The 23,249-nt window shown below is 40.5% G+C and overlaps 1 protein-coding gene across 4 annotated transcripts in view; it reads left to right on the top strand.

Moving 5' to 3' along the window:
* Positions 1 to 2,197: 2,197 nt before the first annotated feature.
* The window catches only part of fstl5 (follistatin-like 5), a 107,516-nt gene continuing 86,464 nt past the window's right edge, over positions 2,198 to 23,249 (top strand). For 2 of the 4 annotated variants that reach the window (XM_029847437.1, XM_029847436.1), the window contains exons 1-2: positions 2,200 to 2,724; positions 20,055 to 20,196. In XM_029847437.1, coding sequence (XP_029703297.1) covers positions 2,702 to 2,724; positions 20,055 to 20,196 — 165 coding nt within the window. In that variant the 5' untranslated portion in view covers positions 2,200 to 2,701. Of the gene's footprint in view, positions 2,725 to 17,736; positions 17,875 to 20,054; positions 20,197 to 23,249 lie in introns of those variants that run through there. The other 2 variants (XM_029847434.1, XM_029847435.1) reach the window with 2 other exon arrangements.

Raw genomic sequence — 23,249 nt, 5'->3', positions numbered from 1 at the left:
CCAGTTTGGACAATCAAGCCCCAGTGCAGACAGAAATTGAAGTTCTGTTGGTGGGGGAAGGTGTCACAGCACCACTGAGGTATCCTTGAGCAAGGAACTAAATCTCCAACTGCTCACGTAGGGCCCTACAATGAGCTGGCAACTCATTTGGTGCATTCTTTCATCACCCATATGACAAAAGGTAAGGGTCAAGGAAAAGGAAAAGGAATGTGATGATAAGCTCTCTGGATTCATGGGGGAAATCTCAGAGCATCGTTCTTTTTGTTTGCCTTCATGAATTCTGTTGACCCATTTGGCTGAATCAGCAACACATCTGTTTGAAAATAGTGGTATTGCCCTCAGTCAGTCCCAGTGTGTCAGATAAGTACGTTGTTTTTCCTCCCACAAGACAACCTGGATAAATTTGGGTTGAGGTTCCACCAGTTTAATGGAGTGAAAAGCTGAGGCAGTATTGGATTTATGCAAACGATGATTTGTCTCTACTCCTTGGGGATTTTTATTTTAGCTGAAATTATTCTCCAGGAATAAAATTTATACCCCAGGTCTTTTGTGCAAAATAGATGTTAAGATCTTGAGTAAATAGCAATTTAATACCCTGAAGTTCTGTTACACTGACGATGGAAATGGGGTTTGGGCCAACATGAAACACAGCAGATTACATTCAAAGGTTTATTGGATTGAGGCAAACTCACAGGTCAAATGCACATATGGTCAAAAGCCAAGCAATCAGCCTGAAAGCAAACAGGGTTCAAAGCACAGTGACCATCCAAAAACCTAAAAGTAATAAGGAAAAGGTAATAAAAACAGGAAGAAATGCTGTAAGATGGCACCATGATATACATGCACATGGGGGTGGGGCCGCCAGGACACAGGTGAGATGCTTGAGAATTGCAAAGGATGGCAACAAAGGAAGTGGATGTATATAAAAAGGAGAAGATCAACAGACAGAATGTATATGAGGTAATGGAACTGCGAGGAAATTAAAATGTACCAAAGATTAAACATTGAAAGCGATTATAGACCAGAAACAATAACAGTCACAAGAAATTAGATGTAAAAAAAATAGAAACCTGAAATACGTTTAACATAAAATTGCCTATTAAGCAATAAACACCTTCTTTTTACAAGAAACAACAATTTAGCTGCTGCGAAAATGGAGCTATTAACACAAATGACAACCTGAAACTCAAATTTATGACACCAGAATGCACCTCGATACAAATGCAAATTGGAGCCAAGGATGAATCATTCTAAAATGCAACATTTTGCAAGAATGCTTAAATCCATCCTGTGGGTGCTGGGTTGACGCGCGAAAAGGAAAACGGAGGGTGATGAGTGGTGACAAGTACAGATGTGTTATTTATGACTATTCCTGAAGACGCTGACATATGACCTGCTTTGTGTTCAGGTTCATGGTGGTGTTGAGAAGTCTTCTCGCTCGAGTCCAGTTTGAGCTTCCTCAGAAAGGATGAAACCATTTGATACACAGAATTTAAATACATTTATTTGTAATGCAAATTAGTTATAGAGAGAGGGGGCTAAACTGGAACAAGTGCACAAATAACTCAGAATAAAAATGAACCGACAGCTGTCTCTGCTTGAGGGACAGACTCCTGATGCTGTTAATAATGCATCATACACATATATGCATCTTAAATGGAACTGAGCCGGTACAGCGTAGCTAAAGATTGTCTTCTGGGGTGATGACTGCAGTGTGTAGTGCACTTACCAAACTTTACAAACTCAGTTCCATTCAGTGTGGTAAGAACTATTTTGAAATGCATGTGGAAATAGTGGCCTTCTAGCTTCACAGTTTTTATTAATTTTTGAAAATGATTTAATTATGTTTTTTTTTTTTCCATTTGTTATTGAGCATCAAATAAATATTTGAATGCTTCTTGCGCTATGTCCCAGGATGTGTTCTTGAATTTTTTTCGGGTTCCATTCATGCAGCATTTCAGTTTTTGCACAAGGTTAATATTTATAAATTAATAATGCAAATGAATTAATGAACTTTGTATAGAGGCTGACTTTAGTTGCCATCTGTGCCTGAAAGTGACCACCTCTGGCTGCACAATGGATTGGGATGTGTCACTTTTTGTGTGCGACTGGGTAAAAGTGCATCCATAAAGAAACCCAACACAGACTCACACGCGCGCGCGCGCACAAGCTCTCTATCTCTCTCCCTCCATTTATTTCATTCCTTTGGTCAAGGGCAGTTCCGCCTGACGCACGGGATTGAGCCGCTTCATATTTCGTCTGCTACGGGATATTCGTGATTGGTCCGTCCCTCCTTCTCCTCTATCCCTTCCTCCCCCCGTGATTGTATGTAAATCCGGTCGGGACTGAGCCAGTAGGTGAGGTTGGGGCTGGTGGCTCCTATCTCGGTGGCGCACACAAAGACCCGAGAGGCAGCCGAGGTGAGATCGCTGCGCCGTCGGAGCTGTCCACTGTGCCGCGGTGCTGAACTCCTTCTCCATCTGTCCACAGTTAGTGCACCTTGATGAGATTTTGGGACGGGATTAACGGCTTCCACTCGCTTCGAGCTGCAAACTTCTCCCGAAGACACCTCTCTGCCCTCTCGTCGCATCGCGCACTGCGTGAGCCGTGGATTTGACCGGAGATTATCGTCACTAATAGTTTGTTGCGAAGTGTTGCCTCTCCGCCTTCACCTTTATTCTCGTTTGGATTATCTTCCTGGATGGTGGACGTCTGGACACAAAGGTAAAATCGGGAACAAGATTTGATTCCGGTGTGTGCCTTTTGTGCGTGTGTTTGTCGAGTATTTATCCATCCGTGAAAAGTCCTCCTCTCTTGTAGTTTAACCCTCATCATCGGCGAATGGCCACAACTCTTGTCCAGTAATCCACCCGGTCAATGTCCTCGACTCAGAAAATAGCAGGCAATCTTCTGCCTTCATCTTTGATCCACCGATTCATTCTGTCATCACGGGTCCCGGCGGCTCAAAGCAGATGATAGGAGGCTTTCTGAAGTTGAGATTACTGTTATTCAGGCGCAAACACCTCCCCGCTGCAACGCAACAATACCTCTGAAATGACTGGAGACAAAAACATTGCCGAGAGCTTTTAATTTATCCGCGTAGTATTTAGTGGGGGTTTTTTTTCCCCTTGGCACGCTAATCCTTGAGTGACACCGTTAGCAGCAAAGGGATTATACTTTTGTTTTTATCCTCTGCTGTGCGCCAGACTCTTTTTGCACTATATTCTAGGCTCTTGCGCGTATATGTATTTATGTTTTTCCAACAAACTTCACAGGACTAAGTTAGTAGTAAATTACCTCAAATTCATATCCCTTTCCATTTGTGCATTTATGCAATCAACGGAATATGAATTTTAATACTAATATATTTTTAAAAAAAACTATGTTTTCACTGCACTCCCATGCATTTTTCAACTTCCTGCCATAAGGCCACAAGGTTGCCTGTTCAAAGCCCTGGAGGCTTGACTGGGGAAGGTGAAAGCCACCACTTGTCCCTCTTTCACATCAACCACATATTATACTGTAAAATGTTACATATTTTACAGTGTTTTGCTGAGTACATTTTCAGGAGTCTGGGGGTTTCCTGTTTGAGTAAAAACTTTACAGTCTGTGTATTTGTGAGTCTCAGGCTGTAAAGACACCAACAATCCCAGCAGATTCTCCTAATTACAGCAATAATTGAAATTCTTGAAGTGGAGTGCTGTAAGGAAACCATGCATTTTCAACATCCAGCCATCTGTATCCATTTAAAATTCAGTTTTAGTCCCTTCATTCCCACAATTCAGCTACTTTATCTGCGAAGGCTCTTTGAATTGACGAGATATAATCTATATCCAGTGGAACATTAGATAAATGAGAGGATCATGCATCTTTTTCAAAGCTGCACTAATTCATTAAGTGAATAGAAGCAGCAATCACGCACTGCACCATTTACCAAATATGGTCTTTTTGTGTACTTCATATCTGAAAAATTGCTTTATAGGAACTATAGATGCTTTTCCCGATAGACAACATAACCATGGTGATGCTCAGACCCACAAGAAGACAAGACAAACTGCAGCATTGTGGGCACCCTCTAAGGGAAACATTCAACCCCACCATGCCTAAGCTAAAATCACTACCCACTCATTTTCCTCCTCAGCTCAGATCCAATTAAGTAATCTATCCACAGGTCCGAGATGACGCCAGCTGAGCAAGAGAGAATGTTAATGGTGCTTCACATTTTTTTTTACAATGGCTCTCTCTAAGCACTACAGGGAGGAAAAAAGGTTCCGAGTCAATGATGCTTTCATGAAAGATGTCAGCAAATCTTTCAAAGCTGTGCAGATTTAAGAGGAAACTGGAAGAACCAGAGCCCGGTAATGGCAAATATGATTTCAACCTTACGGCATCTCCATTTTGGTGTGTGTGTTTGTGTTTTCAGGGGAAAACTTTGGGAAGTTTCTACGCATCACTGTTGGTTTAAAACTCACTATCCCAACTACTGTCATGGTGGGTTTTTTTATTTGATGGAGAGACTTATTTAAAACACCTTTTATGGTTAGATATGATAGATATATGGTCCTGACATTTAGCAGCTTCCATCTGGATGCAATAAATTTGAACAATTGCAAAAGTCCTAGCAGCAACCAACATTCTCATTTGGGTCACACAGAGTTTTATATAAAAAAACAGGGAAAATATCTACTCTGTGATTTTAGCATTTTTCATGTGGGATGATTTTTTTCCCTGCCTGGTGTGGGTTAAAACCTCTGGAGGAACATTAAAAAGTATTAGCTTGCAGCACCCCCAGTGGAAAGATTCCTCAAATTTGAAAAGAATGGCAATTAGAGACGTGTTCTCAGAGTTACTACGAGCTGCAGGACCATCATAAGAGACCTCCTGGTGTTTCCTGGACTCGGATCCCTTTTAACGATCTTCTAGCTGTTTACAGGGGATATTGGAGCATCTATTATATTTTCCCTGTGGTTTCTCCTGGGAAACTATCCTTTATTCCTTTGGTTTCCAGGATGGAGACAAATTCAATCTTCAGCCAACATTCCAGTATATACAACGCTTCACAATGCTACTGCAAAATGTATAAGCCACATATGGCCACATTACTGCATCTACAAACATTTGTTTGGGATGTAAATGCACTTGAGCATCATGTCATACTGTCAACAGGAAAGTTAGTGTTTTATGACATTGGCAAAATTGGATTCTATTCTCTGGTAGGACGTCTCTAAAAGGAAAGGGAAGTAAAATATAGATTTTCAATTGGAAAAATATTCGTTAAACCTTTCAAAAAATGTTGTTTTAATTTTGATTGTTGCAATTAATCTGTGTGGCAAAATGTGTATCACAAAAATACAATTAAAGTTGTTAACATGTTCTAAAGAAATGAAATGTGCACATACTGAATATCACTACCTTAAGACTGCAAAACTTCTTGAACATTCCTTTTTGTTTTGACACTTAAATTATAAATGACTGCAAACACTTACATCACATTCAGCGCTCCACATATTAACACCTGGGAGATGCACATGACAGGAACAAAATGCAGAGTCAAGCACTGCACTTCTATTATGGCTCCATCAGTGCTGTTTGTATGATTTATTCCTCTTGAAGCTGCTTAGAGCATTTGTCAACATGACAACTTTATTTGTCGGAGAATTTCCCCCTTCACCAAGTAGCGGCCACATCTTAGAACACAATGGATCCAACAAAATCACCTGCCTGCATGTAAATCAACTGAAACAATCAAAATCAGCTGGTGGAACAAAAGGAAATAGCTGCATTCTTCCCACCAATAAAAAAAAAACATTTCAAACATTGTTACGGCTCATGTCTTAGAAGTTCATACCTCAACAATAACATTTCTCTCCACCATCTCACCCCTCCCTTTGCTCTCCACCACCTTCCCACTCAAAGCAGAGCGCTAACTGCTGCCAACTCCCATCTGTTTCTGTCACTGTTGTTCTCCTCAGTACATGGGTTTTTATCACACACGCGCGCGCGCACACACACACGCACACACACACACACACACACACACACACACGCACACACGCACACACACACACAATCAAATCTGTTATCTGCCTACCACATTAAAGGGTACCCCACTTTAAATTCAATTTACCTTTATTTCTATAATATCCATTACAGTCAAAATTCTCTACAGGGGCTTTACTGACACACAGGGCCTGACCCCCAGTAAGTGAGAGTAGCAATGAAAAACTGTAGTTTAACAGGAAGCAACCTTGAGCAGGACCAGGATTATTTCCTGTTTTATACAGGTTTACATGCAGGCGATCTGTTTTTGACTGCAGGTCTTAGTTAAAGTGTTTTATTGTGGATGTGTTTTATTCAGCAAATTAAACCAATTGGTCTGTTTGGCTTCGCTCGCTGTGGTGATGTATGAGCGTCTCCTCTATGTGAAGCGAGGTCAGACATTTCCACTGGATCATATTTCTTTTTTTTCTTCTTTCCACTTTGAGGGTCAATTGAAGGCAACAGAATGAAGCTGTGTCTCCTGACTTTTCAAACCGCACCAGCTTTCTGAAGCGTGACCTCCTTTACTCCACGTCTTGATTGAACTCCATGTGGGTTGTTAAACTGTCAAAGTCACAACCACTTTCATACCTTTCGAAGAACACATCTTTTTTGGAGGATGGGGGGGGGGGGGGGGGGGGGGGGTGTAGGGGGCTGCAGTTTTAAATCAACCCTGGTTCAAATGTTGGTACATCTCTTTTTTTCCTTCTGACTGCTCATTGGCAGATGGCCCAGTCTGATCCGAAGATTCACAGACCTTAAGGTTGAGGGTCAACAAGCTTTATGAGCTAATCCTGTCATGCTACAAGAAGGTGGTTGCAGAATGTGACTTGAGGCTTTAACAAGTGGTTTTCAAAGGAAGGGAGGGAAGGTAGCATTGATCAGGGCTAGATAGTAGATGTTACAGCCTGTTTTGGGAGTAATGTGGTTTGCAGAGCACACAACAATGAAGGAAGCAGCTTTCGTGGCACTGCAGACCACAGTTCAGTGTCGCTGAGGCCAAGTGTGATTGCATTGTTCTGGGCCACAGTAAAGTACATCTGACCGGCTTGATTATGTAATAACTGTTGAAATTTATGCAGCCTCTGGGCCTCAGGCAGGCTTCTCCCTGAAGACTTGGGCTTTAGAAATGGGCCATAAGTTGAACATATGTATATAGAGACCAGAAGATTCCAGGTGTAAGAGCAGAGTCAGTCAAAAAACCTTTGTTTATGTTTTTGTAATGCAAGTCAAAATATCTTTCCCAAAACAATAAGTAAAAATCTAAAAAGAAATAGGTAAAGATGCACTTTAATAGGAAGCAGGGAATTTGAAAACGGAAAATTCAAAGCAAAGATTCAATAAATCCACAAAAGGAAACTTGTTAGCTGAGCAGCTGCTCAGGTCCAACATTTTCAACAAAGAATTTTAAATGGATTGTTAATAAAGATCTTATTAAAAATGGCTTTAATTTGCTTTTTCATCCCTCGAGACACCTTTGCCAAAAGTTGTTCAGTTCTCTTTTTTTAATGTCTGAATTCCATCTCATCAAATACTCACTAAATGTTGGACTTAATCTCAAACACGCTATCGCCCCCTTTTTCAGTCTTCAAAAGTGAGGCAATGGGACTCTGATGGTCTCAACAAGAGTCATTGATCATTAATTTTGCTCCCAGTGGTATTCACATTTGTATTTGGGGAAAAAATAGAAATTCCAAATCAAGATGAAGATATTGGTGAGGAAGAAGATAAAGATCTTAAGCCATTAAACTGGGGAGTTAGACAGTGAAGCATAAAAAGGGAGCTGTGCTGATGAGAACCTGTTGTTAGACCTCATTTAAAGATTCAGAAAATAATATTGGCATCCTTGCAGGACGGTTTCACCCACTCTCAGAGAGAACTTAAAGCAAACCGTCCACAACACTATATTTCTATAGTTCCGGCTGAGAACAAAGAAGGTTGCTAAGTTAGAGACACATTGGGGGCTCATTAACGTTCCATTGATCGACCAGCTGAACTCCTTTTACCCTCATGACTTTCCTGGGGTTTTTACTGCTCTGAATCCTTCTGCCGTCTTTCAGCGTATGCAGCCATTTCAAAGGGTCGGCATCACTGTAATTGAAACAGAATCCTTTTACAAGTCAACTCCGAGCGTAGTCTTTTTCCTCAAGATGGAAAATAACTACCTGGTAAGAATTCTAGGAGTGCCCACTTCTCTGGAACAGCGTTTTGCACTCGCTGAAAATCTGCATTGGATTTTAAAGGTTTATCTGCTGGGATCTGGACTACTTGCCTTTTCTTTTTAAATCCATAGGTGGTGATTCCCTTTTTCACAAAAAAGATCCAAGCCATTACTGTACGGTGAGGAGCATATCATCATTTAATTAAATGATTACAAATAGATTATTGACATTTTGGATTGGGAATAAATTTGGACAATACACTGATGGTTTACCCATTTTATTCAATAAGGCCCACAGGAAACATTGATGATGTGCCTCTCTCAGAACAAAGGATTCAATACAGTACACTTTCCTAAGTTCAAAGCTCAGTGTAATCACATTTTATGCTTTCGGATAGATATCTGAATGGAACTGATAACACCCTCATGGAATGGATGAGGGATAATGAATTATGTCATCACAACAATGCACACAACAAGTTTACACTAAGGCCTATCTTCTCCTTAATCTGTTATCTGGCTGCACAGGGATGCACTGCTGTTATCTGCTTGCTATTTGGTGACATACACCCTGTCTAATGAGTTGGGATATCAGAGCAGTTCAATCCCAAAAGGCTTAGAAGCAGAGTTTTAGATGGCAAGCTCCTCACTGTAAAGTCCAGGGGAAATGAAGGTTCAAAAATCCCAAGAAATATAAAGTAATTATCCATATATTAATCAGGGTTAGAATGATGGCAAAGCCATCTCTCAGAATTTGTGTTCAGTAAATTGAAAGACTGAAGTCAAATAAATGTAGCTGTAAATGAAGTGTTCCTAAAAAAAATGGGATATAACCTTTTTATAGAATACGCTATCAATTTTCAGTTCAATTCGTTTCTGTCACAATCAAGATCATCTCGAGCCGCTTACAGAAACCAATAACCTGATTTCCAACAGGAAGAAACCTTGAGCAGGACCAGGCTCACATAGTGGTAGGAGAGGAGAGGAGAGGAGAGGAGAGGAGAGGAGAGGAGAGGAGAGGAGGAGAGGAAAGGAGAGGAGAGGAGAGGAGAGGAGAGGAGAGGAGAGGAGAGGAGAGGAGAGGAGAGGAGAGGAGAGGAGAGGAGAGGAGAGGAGAGGAGAGGAGAGGAGAGGAGAGGAGAGGAGAGGAGAGACTGCTGACTGTTTAATCATTTGTTTTGGCCTTTTCCCCTATATAACAAGATAAACACTGTAGAGAAATGATGCCAGAAATGTTGAATTGGTCAGGATGCATAATATTAAGGAGATTATTACCACACACGCACACACGCACGCACGCACGCACGCACGCACGCACGCACACACACACACACACACACACACATACATATGTACACACATACACACACACACACATACATACACACATACACACATACATGAGCACCATGAGCACTCACAGTTCAGCAATACTGAACATTTTGGATGGCCATAGAATAACAAGTTCCCTGGTGAAGAAAACCACTGATTCCTTCAAGAGTCTTAGAGCTGTTATTATTAAGGTCGAGATTCATGAGATGGCTGGAAATCAAAATATCCCAAGATCGGGCTGGACTGCTCACCTTGAATTATGAAAACGTGGCATTCGACTGTCAAATTACACCACCCAACACGTGTATATGGCTTCCAATGGGAAGAGCTCACCAGGGTTTATTGATGAATCGATTCATTCTGAGAAATATAAATCTCCACTCGTTTTGCTTTTATTCAGTCAAACCCGGCAGAACTGACGTTGTTGTAATTCTGGACCATGTCTGTGAGCTGCAGGTATTGACTGCAAAGCACAGCCATCCAAGTCTTAAGTGTTGTATTCATAATAATTTCTCCAAATATGTTTGCCCCTCTCAAAATAAGGAAGTACGTTGTAAGTCTTCTACATTTTTTTGCAATAAAGCTGGAAATCTCTTGGCCAAATTTGATATATTTGAAAAATCCAATGTCAGCATCTACATATCAGCCTATAACTGTATATCTGAGCACTTGTATTCCCTCCAGATATTCTCACGGTGATTACTGGACACTACCACTGTCTGCAAAGGTCAGAACTGCATAATTGTAGTTATATGTGCTGTAATTGCCTCAGTTTGTCTTCATTGCACAGCCTGTGGTGATGCTGCATGTACAATGTATGTTTATGAAAGCAGCGCTTCTGCCGTTCCAGGGTTCCCGCAGTCACAAGTGAGAGCTCCCCTTAACGACTCCAGCTTTCATCCACAAACCATTTAGCAGCCTGCGGGAGCAAATGGAGGTTAAGTGCACATTAACACTAATGAGGTATTGAAAAGTCATCTATACAGCCAAATTTAGTATTTTGTCTTCATTTTGGCACTTTCTATAATAGAACTGGGTCAAAACGAAGTCTCAGGTTAAAGACTCACTCTGCAAACTTGACAATACCAATTTAGGCTAAATAACAAAGCTCTCAGTGGCCTGGGCCTAACCACCCAACAGTTGCCTAATAACATTATCATCCAAATAAATGTTCTCCTTAAGTTCTTTTTTTAATTGAACTCTAATAACCTGAGCAACATAAGTGCAACAACCCGAAGGTAAAACAAGGAGTCACATCATTGTTATTGCTGCTGCACCTTAAAGTAACGCTTCCGTCAACCTCTTCTGCCTGTTTGCATCAGAGATTCTGTCAGCAGCAAGTTTTCTGAAGGTAATGACTGAATATTTCCATAAAATGCTAAATTGATGGAAGCCATTAGAGGCATTAATTATCAGGTTAATAGCTAATTAGTGTGGGTTTTTTTTTTGTTTTTTTTTAAAAACATAATTATTCTGGGAGAATACAGGAAAGCTCGAGAGGCTCCTATTTGGATGCGATCCAGCATATTTGAAGAGGTGATTAAGGCTGTGCCAGGCTTAGGCCTCAGCTGTTTGGACCCATTTTAAACCTCCCTTTTGAAAAAGTTCCCAAGAAACAAGGCAATACAGCTATGAATGTTTTCAAACCACTGCCCTTCACGTCATTTCACTTCCACAGCGGTCATTACCCATTATCCTACTGTGAACAGCGCAAAACTGAGGAATAGTTAATGGAGTCTTACACGTCCAATGGCTGCCCCTTTGAAGCAGGGCACTGTTGAAAAGCATCTTAAAGGTGAGGTTGACTTAGTAAACATGCCACACAGCAACACTGATCTCTGTCTTTCTGCAGTTAAAAGCACAACAATCATAGAGGGCTCAATCCTGATGATCAGGTATCATTAATTGGGTTCACTGACACCTAATAACATAATTTGCATAATGTAATTCTAAATCATTTTGCACTTAAAGCCAACCCAGGGATACACTGTGAATCTTAATGGTGTTTCACAAAATAGGCAGTTCACAGGGAAATTAGAGTTGCATACCAAGCAGAATGTATGCTAGCTGTCACCATGATACAGCTGCCTGCACAGCTGGGTGTATGCATAGGAAGTGTTTAAACAGGAAAAGATGCTGTACATTCTGTCACCATGTCTTTTTAGATAAATAGCAGGTGATTTCAAATGATGCTTTTGTCAGGTGTTTTTTTTAACCAACCTATTTTAGGTTTAGTGAAGGTTGCTGTTCCTGTTGCTGCATTCTTCAGGAAGAGCAGATGAGTCGGGTCACATGATTGGCTTTTGTTCTTGGTGAAAATCTAAACATTCATGTCGAGTCACCATTTAGAGGGGTGTTTTCATCTTGAGTCATTGCTTACATTTACCCAAACTTGCAGCTTAAATGTTTTTAAGAGCTGACAGGGAGACGCCAGTCTGGGTTATTTAGCGTTTGGTTGGTTCTGGTCAGGAGACAGGTTGGGCTCACACATTCAGTTAATTAACCTCAAAGCCAGGCAACACCAGCTGATGCCTCAGCTGATTCTCCTTTCCACAAATCTCCTGCACAGCCTGGTATTTAAGCTGTTTTGCATCCATCCATCTAGAATGCCCCTCCTTTCTTTCTACTGGTGCATTCACACTAAAATAATGCCTATTATTTTCTTTTTAGATGCAAATATTTGGAATTCTTTTAAAGCACAAAAGCCAGCATAACCGTGTGAGAACTATGTAACTTGACCTTTATAACATTTTTCAAAGGAAAAAAGAATCTGACAATTATTTTAGAGACTAAATATGAATTTTTAAATCAAACCATTACCTAAGATGGTTGGATGCGGTGACATAAACAAAGACTAGCGAAAGCTTAGCATTCCCTGTGTCTCCCATGGAAGTCACAATAAAAGTAAGGCTCACAATTTATGAGATGGAAGTGTTGAAAGAAATCACGTGAAATCATATTATGTGGTTATAAGAAGAATCAAAGTTAATCTCACAGCACCTCAGCCATGAAAATTGTAAATGGCCTTTTGTGCCAATGCCAAAGATTTTATTAGTTACACATGATGGCAGATTGCTGCTGTTTATGGGTCATCTGGAGAACTATCCAGGGATGGTGGAGTGCGTATCAGAAAGGAGAATTTGGGGGTTTTAAAAACAACAAATTCCCACACAGATGTGGTGGCTGAGTAAAGGCCCACATATTTATCTGCCTGAAGTTCTGTGTTCATCATTGGAGACACAAACATTCTCCTTTTATCTTCAGAAAACAATATCTTTAGAGCAAAAGCAATTTGAGTTTGGGTTTGAACAAAAACACTCACAGTTGAGAAGAGGATAGCGAATAATTGTCTTGAAATTGTACTTTCTGGAAGTTATTTCTTTATTGATTTTGTTTTTTTTTAGTTTAGTTTCTATGTGTTGAGTGGAAAGTTGGCAGGAAAAAAATCCTTACACTGGATTTTACTTTTTATTCCTTTTGTCTCACCAGCTTGGAAAAAACAAGGTAGTTATTGTTTCCAGCAATAAACTAAAAGAACAACGTAAAGAAAGCCAAACTTTGTCAACAGAAACTTGAGTATGAGCCAGATTTAATTAATCTCGGTGTCGTTCAAAAATCCTACCATAAAGTTTATACTGCTCTCACAAAGAGAAAAATCAGCACCACAGTTAAACTTTACTGCACAGCAATAAAAGCAAGGTGGGAAAAAGAGATTAAATCTGCAGAATCCTGATGAGTGTGTACTCACGCATCTGCAAAATGTGAGCAAGGACAATACTTTTACCTTAAAAACAGCGGATGAACAACAGTTCCGAGAATTCCTATTCCTCTTTTTAATTATGCTGAGCAACTCCCATAAATGGATAAAATAATCAGGGCTGCTGAGTCTGGATGCCAACATCGGCAGGACAACTGAGCCAAACTCCATCTGCTGTGGAAACCAGTGTGTGAACTGAAGGAATACAGGAAAAGCTGCATTTTTAATGTCTCATAAAGAATTAACCAAGTTTTTTTATGAAAAACCAAATCACACGATAATAGGTGTATACCTTGATTACACCATATATGAGGAAATTAATAACATCAGTAAAACAAAATGTATGAAAGAAAAGTATCATTTTAGTTTTATACATTGTGTGGGTGGCTTCAAAAACAATAAAGTCTAAAAATAGATTCACCTTTTGAACTGATTTACCTCATGGTCAGAATACTTTTGCTTAAGGCTGTGCTCAAAACCAATAAATATTATCAGGCAGCTCAAACTTGACCTGACATTCTGAATACGGAAGCTAATCTGCATCACTTTGATCGCTGTGTGGTATTTAAAAATTACACATCTCCAGTTTCTTTCTTGACCTGTAGGTCAAATACTTGAGACTGCAAACACAGAGGATCTGCCCATTGCGACCAACTTTATTGATTTTCCCTTTTCCCCAGGAGGATCTTCAATAGCAAGTAAAAAGACTTCGGGGCCTTTACTTCACACATGCACTTTCTCACAGCTTATATGGACTTCATATAAACTTACAACCTCGCTCTCACCATTCAGCTTCTCTAACCTGAAGGCAAGCACAGCCTCCTTTTATGAAGCCATTCTGCCATTTATTAGCTGACTGCAAGTCATGCACACAACGCGTGGTCTTTTTGAGCAATTGTGGCTTTGTACTTTACAACCTGCAGACAGTGCTGGGACATGCTTTTCTCACAGCACTTGAAACATTCTCAGGAAAACCACAAGCGCTTCTTTGTATAAATGTGAAGAAAGCTGCTGATGTTTGCTCCATCCCTGTAAATATCAGCAAATCGTTCACACAGACACCGCCAAGCGACAAAACGTGAATCTGAGAAGCTTTACTCGATATCCGCTTCATTCAAAGCCATGCTTCTCCTCCTTTGTTGTCAGGAGCTCCACCGGAGTGAATCCAGCAATTTAGGGATTTGCAAAGGAAAAGCAACAACCAAACAAAGAGCTACCTGTGGTTTTAGACACACTTAAACTTGAAGGCGTTGCTTATCAGCGTTCTGTGCCGCCGGGAATGAACAGGAGAAATGCCATAGCAATGTGCCCAAATAAGACCTGCGACAGTGGGGTGCTCGGGCAACAAACGCAGCAGATGGTCCACTTCTCAAAAGATCTCCAACACATCTCAGTCCTCCAACCAAACTCATCTGTCCATAGGAATTCTGTTGAGCATTCTTGCAGACGTCTGCCCACAGGAGCAGGAGCGGGGACAGCAATTTATCTGCACACTTCCAGTTCGCCTGCAGTGACACCACTGACAATTTGAATAATTCCAGACAAGCCTCTCTTTGAAATTACTGGTTTACAGATCAAACTGGGACACCCCTGCAAGAATAAACAGATCCATGGGTCCCCTAAGAAATCTATTTTTTCTTAGCAGCCTCCCTGGATGCTGGGAAGACACTATTTTTCAGCTGGGACCCACCAGTGGAGCTTAAAAATGAGAATCGGTTTATGGAAGCCTTCTTATCTAGTCCAAAGTTGCTGTTATGAGTTACTCTGTAGCATACAGATTCCCAGAACCGAATCTCGGTTTGCATGATGGGGAAAATTCTGTCAGCCGTTTAAAAAATACCAGACAACTTCTGGATTTAATGCCCATAATCCTTTGCAAGAGGATATAGAGTATATCTTTGGTAATCAGGGACATTATGGAATCATCAATGCTGCTGCATCAATGCTGCTTGGCAGCAAAAACTATATTTTACTGGATCTATTTTACACAACGGCATCTGAACTCAAGCCCAGTTTATACCAGTGAAATACTAACTCGTGAAGAAAACATATTCTGACACCTGGACATGGCCCCACTTTTGCGGTGGCGTGCTCAAGGACACAGTGACTTATGAACAAAGCGTACAGCCTGAGCCAATAGGGACAGACAAGCCAGTGCATTTATCATCCTGGTCCCAAACCCTGCGTGTGTAAAGTCTTCTCCAATTCAAACAAGCACACGGATTATAAAAGTCAGATTAGTTTCTCCGTTTGAGTGAAACATTATGCCTGTGAGACTGACACAGGAAGAGTTTTTTTTTCCAGACTTAAAAATGAAACATATAAAACCATTTTATGTATTCTAGATTCAGTAATTACGGGGGTATAATTCCCACATCTAGGAGCCAGTGGCTGCCCAGAGCTTAATAACGTGGAGCTCAACTTTTCTGTTGTGGGAGGAAATTGTGCACATTATTGGATGTTCTCAGCCGCTGTGGAGTTTTGACACACACCGACATAAACTGTTCCGAATTTTCTTTCTGAGGTTCAACTTCCATGATCACCACTTTAAATTTCTGTTTACAAATATTAAAAAAAGAAAATTTGATCAATTATCGAATGGTTTCCTGGTTGTTGGTAATGAAAGCGAGTAATATCTTTAATAGGAGTTCAAATGTACATTTTTTGACTCCTGTAGTCGTGCAGAAATAGTTCCAAGGCAGCAAAAATCCCAACTGGTCGTGACATCACTGTCTCCGCTACTGTATAGTGTGTGGTGAGTAGTGAAACACCTCTGGCTGAACAGGATTTCACGATAGCAGGCGTGAAACCAACTGACGGCAGTATGACAGCGTGCAAATGAAAAAAAAGTAGTGTTTTTCAAGTCCGCACACTTTGAATATAATTCTAAATAAAGATAGTTACTTGTGAAGTAGTATTTCAACAGCTGACAGCTTTCTAATGTAGCAAGAACTGCATTCAAAGAAAAAATTCTGAGTGTCAGAGAAAAGAAAACAGGATTTGATGTTGAAATTAGCTGAGGGGGACGCAGTTTCTGCTGTCTGTATATTCTGTCTGACAACAGCTTATGCCGTGGCAGACAGGCTAATGTGTGACCTTGAGCGTTACAGAAGCGGGAGGTGTTTTTGGGATGAGATGCTGGAGAAATTCGCCTCATTTCTCGATGTCTCACTGATGGCATCTAAGGATTTAGTAGAAATAAACAAGTAAAAATGATCAAAGCTAATAAATGATCTCTTATCGAGGTAGACGGGGCCAAATTGCACTATTTCATAGTTGAGTTGTCTTTTTTCTCTGCGCACTGCACTGTGGAACCTGCAGACTTTTGTGCACTTTTCTCTGTTACTGTCTTGCATTTTGTTGACATTTTTTGAGGTTTTTGAACTTATGGATTTTGTACTTATATCTAAAAGTTTAGTCATCAACACAAGCACACGTTTTTAGCTCTTGCGATGAATTTTGTCCAAGACATATGAGCTGTCACTGTGGAACAGATGCTGCAGCAAAGCACTGTGATGGAGAGTTTGTTGCCCTTTTTCAGAGCAGCTGAAATATCTTAACTTGCACCATATGTTCCTGCAATTGTCCTCTTGTCCAGGCTGCGCCTGTTCCACAGTGCTGTCATAGTGGAAGAGCAGAGAAGACTCTGTGTTCGCAGAGTCACAGTTGAACCAGATTTCTCAGAGGCTTTGTTTAATTATGTTGGAAACATGTTGACTGTAATTACAGACTTGTGAACCCCAGAGTTATCAGCAATAATTCTGAATTAGCATAAGCTGACTGATGGTCATGTGGGAGATGAATATTCCTCAAAGATATTTAGGGGAAAATCAAGTATGTCAAGAAAAATGTGTGCGTATTTAGTATTGCTTCTCTACTTCCCAGACTTATGTTTGGGTTAAACATGTCTGACAATTAATCTCAGAGCATGCGCTAATTAAAAGCCTGTCTATTCTGGGTGTGGCAGCAGTCAGGAGATCAGCTCAGCGGAGATCAACTACAACACACTGCTGTTGTTTTGCTTTCCTGGTGCACTGTGGCCAAGAAAAATCTGTTAAATGAAACAGATGTGGAGGGGTTAGAGGAGAGTGCCTGTGAGCTTGTCAAAATATGATGCATTGTGTACATAGTAGAAAGTAGGTAGGCTTAATTTGAAAGTCAATGCCTTAGCCTGGGAGAGCTCTAGGGAATGTGATGCCTCAAACATTATGTGGAATGCCCAAAGGGGGATTTCAGAGAAAACTTCCAGATGGTTTCTGTCTCATGTACTTCCAGGACTAATAAATATGATTCAAACTATTTACTCAGTCACACCCCATGTGGCGTAGGGGTTTAAGTACACAATTACCGGCTCAGGGGGGGTGTGCTCTAATGGAATTAACGAATATTTAAATTTCTCCACTAGTGACCTGCTCTTAGCTCCCTGGTAATATTCATCCACTAAACGCTGAGTGCGTTCGTTGCGTAGGCGCCGCAAATACAGACCACGCCCCCTCCTGCGGACACCTGTCAATTAAGCCGGACGCGCAACACCTGGAATTTTTAACAACGAAAGCGACTCACTAATAATGAAAAAGGCAGCAAGGTAAAAAATATTCTTTTTTCGACACATTTAACGTAATGCTGCCTGGATAGAGTAGACAAACTCGACCCATTTCGTGATTTGACGTTCATGCGTAAAAACGCATGACGAGCTCGCGCGAAAACGGTACAGCGACCCATTAACACCCAAATTTATTTATTTGAAGTTAGTTTAGCCACAATGTGTTAGTCACGCATGCAGAGTGCACACAAAAAGACACTGGTTGACATTTGAGGCCAACGAGGTACTCAAAACAAGGATTATTTGAACTGTAAACGACCCCTTAGTTTCTATATCATAAATAAACTTGATTATAAGCAAAGAAAAGAGAGTAATAATTAAACTAATAAATTCGCAGATTTCTCAATCTTGTGGTCGTTTTTGTGTTTGCTGTATTAACTGTAGCTTCAGTGAGGTTGTAATATTAAAAGCTACACCCTAACGAGCCTTTCTGATTCGGTTTTGTGTAACCTGTGTTGTAAATAATGGCATACAGGATGAATACTCGCTCACAGAGCTTGTAGTCATTAATGAGGAAAATCTAATATGCAGTTTAAAGCGGCCGTGCACTGCAAAACACATTCGTTGCAGGTACAGTATCTGGGTTCCTTGCGTCTTAAAACTGCGTATCTCTGACACGGCATCCTCCAGAACTTGGCCATTAGTAACCCATTTAAAAGCGGGATGCTGCGCGGAAGTTGATTGATTGTGCTTGCAGATATGGTAATCGACTAAGAGCGGCTGTGATAGCAGAGAGGGGAGCCGCCGCCTCAGCAGCTGCTGTAAGGCGGGGGGTCCTACCTGAATCTGCAGAAAGAATACAAGCATTAAATTTGGCTATGGGTGAGACTGATACCCTGTAGCATGAAGCAATCACTCTGTTTATAGGGGATTTTGTATGGCTGCTGGTTACTGCTGTTGCTGGGTTTTGATTTTCTTATTCAGCCATTAAAAATAAAAGCTGCCTTCCCACTGAATTATCAAGATCATATTAATTGAAACAACCTAGGAAATGTGGCGATAGTTAATGTTTGGCTGCTAAAATCTTTCTTCTCTCTGAAGAAAATGCTTAAATTGTAAATGCAGCACAGAATGCACAAACATCATGAATAATTATGTATCAATCAGAGTTGTGATCGGATGATTCTTTTTTCCCACATCATTAAAGATACCTGGGTGAAGGGTTTGTTCAGTTGGGTGAGAGATTCTGTACTACTTAACACTCTATAAAAAGGTGGCCCTTTTTAAAAAAAACATGCCAGCATTGTTAAAGGTCAAAATCTAGAAGATTGTACCAATTAAAAGTTAGTTTTGAACTTTGTGTCACCTGAAGGTTTCATGTTCGGTTGTCACTGGGTACAGTTGTCTCTTCACTGGCCATATTTCTGACCCCCACTGAATAGCATGTGGATTTCACTGCTGCCACATTAATGCCGTTGTTGTATGAGTCAGTATGACTTCAGAGGAACCTAAAAGTGGGGGTCATCAGCCTGCCGTCAATTATTTGCAGTTGCAGGAGGCTGACAAACAGCCACTGGTGGCTCAACAGAATATCACTTTTTAGGTTTGCCTGTAAACACCAGCCAGACAAACAGAATCAGGTTTGTTCATGAAACGTTCAATATTTACATCACATACTGAGGGCATAAATATAGATAAAGATGGTGGAACTGGAAGTTATGCGTGGATCTTTGTACTGCATGGTAAGGAATATGGGTGTTTGTCTTTACACGTGGCTTTGAAAATTAATTTTAGAGGTGATATGAGAATAGTTTTAGCCCTCTCAGATAAACATTTGGACTGCTTTGCTGCACGGTGTAAAGAACCCATTCGCGATGTAATCGCTCTGCTACATCACAATTACTTTCCTGAGACACTTGCTGTAATTAATCCAAAGCCCTCAACTTAATTGCTTTTAATATATTGACTCTCGGTCTTCTTTATCTTGATTCTTTTTTCTTCCTGACTTGTATTTCCCCTTAATAGATTCAAAAACAGATCTAATCTCTTTGCTGAGTGCAAAGCAAATATTGATGGCTTTAGTTTAAACCGGGGACAATTTTTCCGCTCCTATTGTCTCCACTAATTGAGGTGCGCCTGATGTATTGTCTTTGGAAGCCAGTATCGAACCTCCAGCGTGTTGAAGAGGTGCACTCACCATTCTTGTGTTTGTTTTTTGACAGGAAAAGACCAATGAAGGCAACCAGATGGGGGCCGGTGGCAGTTCTTCTGTTGGGGGTCGCTATACTCGGTTCTACTGGGGAACCCAACAAGGAGGGATACAGGCTGACGCCCTATCGACCAGTTTTGAGATTCAGACACAAGGTATTGATTGCCATTTTTTATCATTTGCACGCCATAACAAGTGGGATATTGTTCTTTATAGACCTAATTACAGCGATGCTTTCTACCTGCCTCTAATCGTACTGGTAGTTTTTCTGCCTGCTGAAAAACATTCCTGGTGATTCATTATCCATCCCTCTGCCATGATTATATTGGTGTGAAGCACAGCTGAGCATAGACGAAGGGAAATTAATGAAGTGAGGATGTTCACGCACTGTTGTAGCTGAATGGTTGAAAGGGAAACATGTTGTTTTATGGTCATTGACCCAGTAGAACTTGGCAGGCACCATAAGCAAAACTCACCACCTTAATTGAGGTACTGTATATTTTAAAAGCATTCTTCAAGGTTTGGGACAAGTAAACAAGTTGTTTCATTTGTTTTTTTTCCCCACTTTGTGTTCATAATGCCAGGGAAGCAAAAAGGTTGATTAGAACTGGGGCAGGACATTAATTAACTGGTCTAGCAAATGGGGAATTGAAAAAACAAAAAGTTTGGTCAATAGGCTTCAGTTGGAGTTTGGTTCTCGATTTCCTTTCTGTTCACGTGGAAATTTTCCTCGCTCTCCAATCCAGGATGAAAAAAGAAAAGGTAAAACGTGCTGTACTGAAAATACTTCAAGGTTCAATTGTCACCCTTGGATTCAGTCCGAAGGAACTTGGTGGTTCTGGAAAAAAAAAAACCTGTGTGCAGCGAACTAGAAGCGACACAGAGCTGCAGACGTGACAAAATAGCCAAACCTTTTCAGCAAGTGTTTTATGTGTATTAGACTTGATTTCAGCTTCCATTATAACCAGTCATAATGGATAATCTGACGGGTAAGTAAATGTAATTTTAAAACCTTGCACTTGAAGTCTGTGAAGAGTATATGTAGATATTTTTCCAGACTGGGCTGATTTATACCACAAGAAGAACAATAATCCAAACTCATCCCGTTAGGACAGTGTTTAATATCCATCTGAAGCAAACCAGATTGTTAACCTTATCTCTGGTGGGGTATTACATTATTGCTCTGTCAGTAACTGGCCAGAATTTACATCCCCAGATAAAATAATACATCACACTGAAAACGGAGTCTGCCTTCCCCCTTTTAGAGGTCTTTGAATAAGGTGAGAGGTAAATATAAAAGCAGTCATTAGTTTAAGCCCTGTTACTTTGAAGGCCAAGTTTACAGTAGACATCATAAAAATTGGACACCTTGTACAATTTTCCTGCAAATTATCGCCTCTCATGCCTTTTAAAAAATGTTTCGCTCACAACCCAAAGAAAAGAATTAACCTAATTTACCATTGGAAAAAGGCCGCTGCTACATATGTATTGCATAATGTATTGTTTTATTAATGATAGCAGGGTAGAGTTGGACCCTTAAGTGTTCTTTCATGTCACCTTATTATGGATTATTCAGATATTTAACTCAAGTCTACAGCAAATTAAAGCATCAGTTGCACAAAGTGCTGCATTACAACAGAAGGCAGGGAGAATGATTAAATCACAAGAAGTGGTTTTAAATATCTTGAACATGGGAGCTACTGTAATATTGAAAGGTTGTTTTGCTTTCTAATATGGATTAACTTCGTATAATTCCCTATCATTCCCCATCCTGTGGAGTTTATTCAGTGGACTTTTAATAATGTCATCAGGCCATAAGTTTGTTCTTTTTTCTCCTCAAGTGCTGGTGGTAGATGATGTTAGTCCGAATAGTTCAGAAAATATTTATAGAACTGAACCCGGTTTGAACTGAAGTAAGCGCAGCTCCCCTTTTTAGTTTCATTTTTGAGCTTTACTGTGTACCGAGGGAGCGTTTACATGACAGATGTGGTACTGGATCACACTCGGAAGCCATGAGCTCTAACCCAATTGAATTTAGTGTGGAAGCACAAGCTAATTTTCGTTATCGGAATCCTTTCCTGGTTGTCTCTCCATTTGTTTTCTGCCAACTCAATCGAGATGCTTTTATATTATTCTTTATTGTGCTCCGCTGCAGTATATTATTTAGGGTATGTACTATCTGCAGGGCCAAAGGTTAAGAGGTTAAACATACAGGATTTTAGGTTTGAAAAAAGTAGTTGCTGTCTAAATTGAGGATCTTGACACAAAATCATGAGACTTTGCAGGCACAAACATCAGCAAACCCTTCATCTGATTATTCCACATCAGTTATTTTGGCTATAAATTGCAGAGTGAATACAGGATCTAATTGTGTTTCTGTTCACCTTGGTTTAGTAGTGGAAAAGCTGTGTCTGACTCAACATAAAAGGATTTTATGAATCACACCTCTAATGTTTGAGCTTCCCTGAAAAAGTCTCTATAGCTTACTATTTAGTTACACATTTAATTATTTTGTATTATTTTCCTAGTTGCATACAGAATTCCCAGTAGTTTTGGCACATTGCCTGTTTATCAGGACAATAGTGCTCACCTTCAGTGAGGAGAGCGGGGTTGTTCATTGGCCGGGGGGTGAGGGACTGGGAGAAAGGGACGCTGAGCTGCATCTGCTTGGCATGGCAACAGGGAAGGATTGGGCAATTTACTATGAAAGGCTTATTTGCACTGATTAAATATTGGCTATGACACCAGTGAAATGTATACACTGTTTTCAGTAAAGATATAAAGTATCTCATTTTATGAGAGCAGGAGTAGCCCCCTTAACGACAGACAAAATAATCACCTAATACCCACAACTCATATATTAAATCAACCATTCTCTGGGGCTCGCTGGGCTCCTTTCTTGAATATAATTCATGCCAGGTCTGTGGGCAGGATGAAATCCTCTTCTTGCAAAAAGAAGGGTGGGATTGGGCAGTTTAGAGCCCATGTGGATGATTGCTTTTAACTTGATGGACAATATTAGCACCTTTCCCCTGGATTCTTCTCACTTGGCTTGTTGCTTTTGTTGTGCAGATCAGGAGCCTCTACATTGTGACCTTTATGGGGGATAATCAGTGGGTTCATAGAAAAGGAACGAATGTGAGATTTTGTGAAGAATGGAAATGATGCAAGAGTGTGCGAATGAGTGTACAAAAAGTCACACAGATTA

Source organism: Takifugu rubripes, chromosome 14 (genome assembly GCF_901000725.2).
Source record: "Takifugu rubripes chromosome 14, fTakRub1.2, whole genome shotgun sequence".
In the NCBI taxonomy this organism is placed as follows: domain Eukaryota; kingdom Metazoa; phylum Chordata; class Actinopteri; order Tetraodontiformes; family Tetraodontidae; genus Takifugu; species Takifugu rubripes.
Note: the sequence above shows the minus strand (reverse complement) of the source record. Positions and strands in the feature narration are given on the sequence as shown.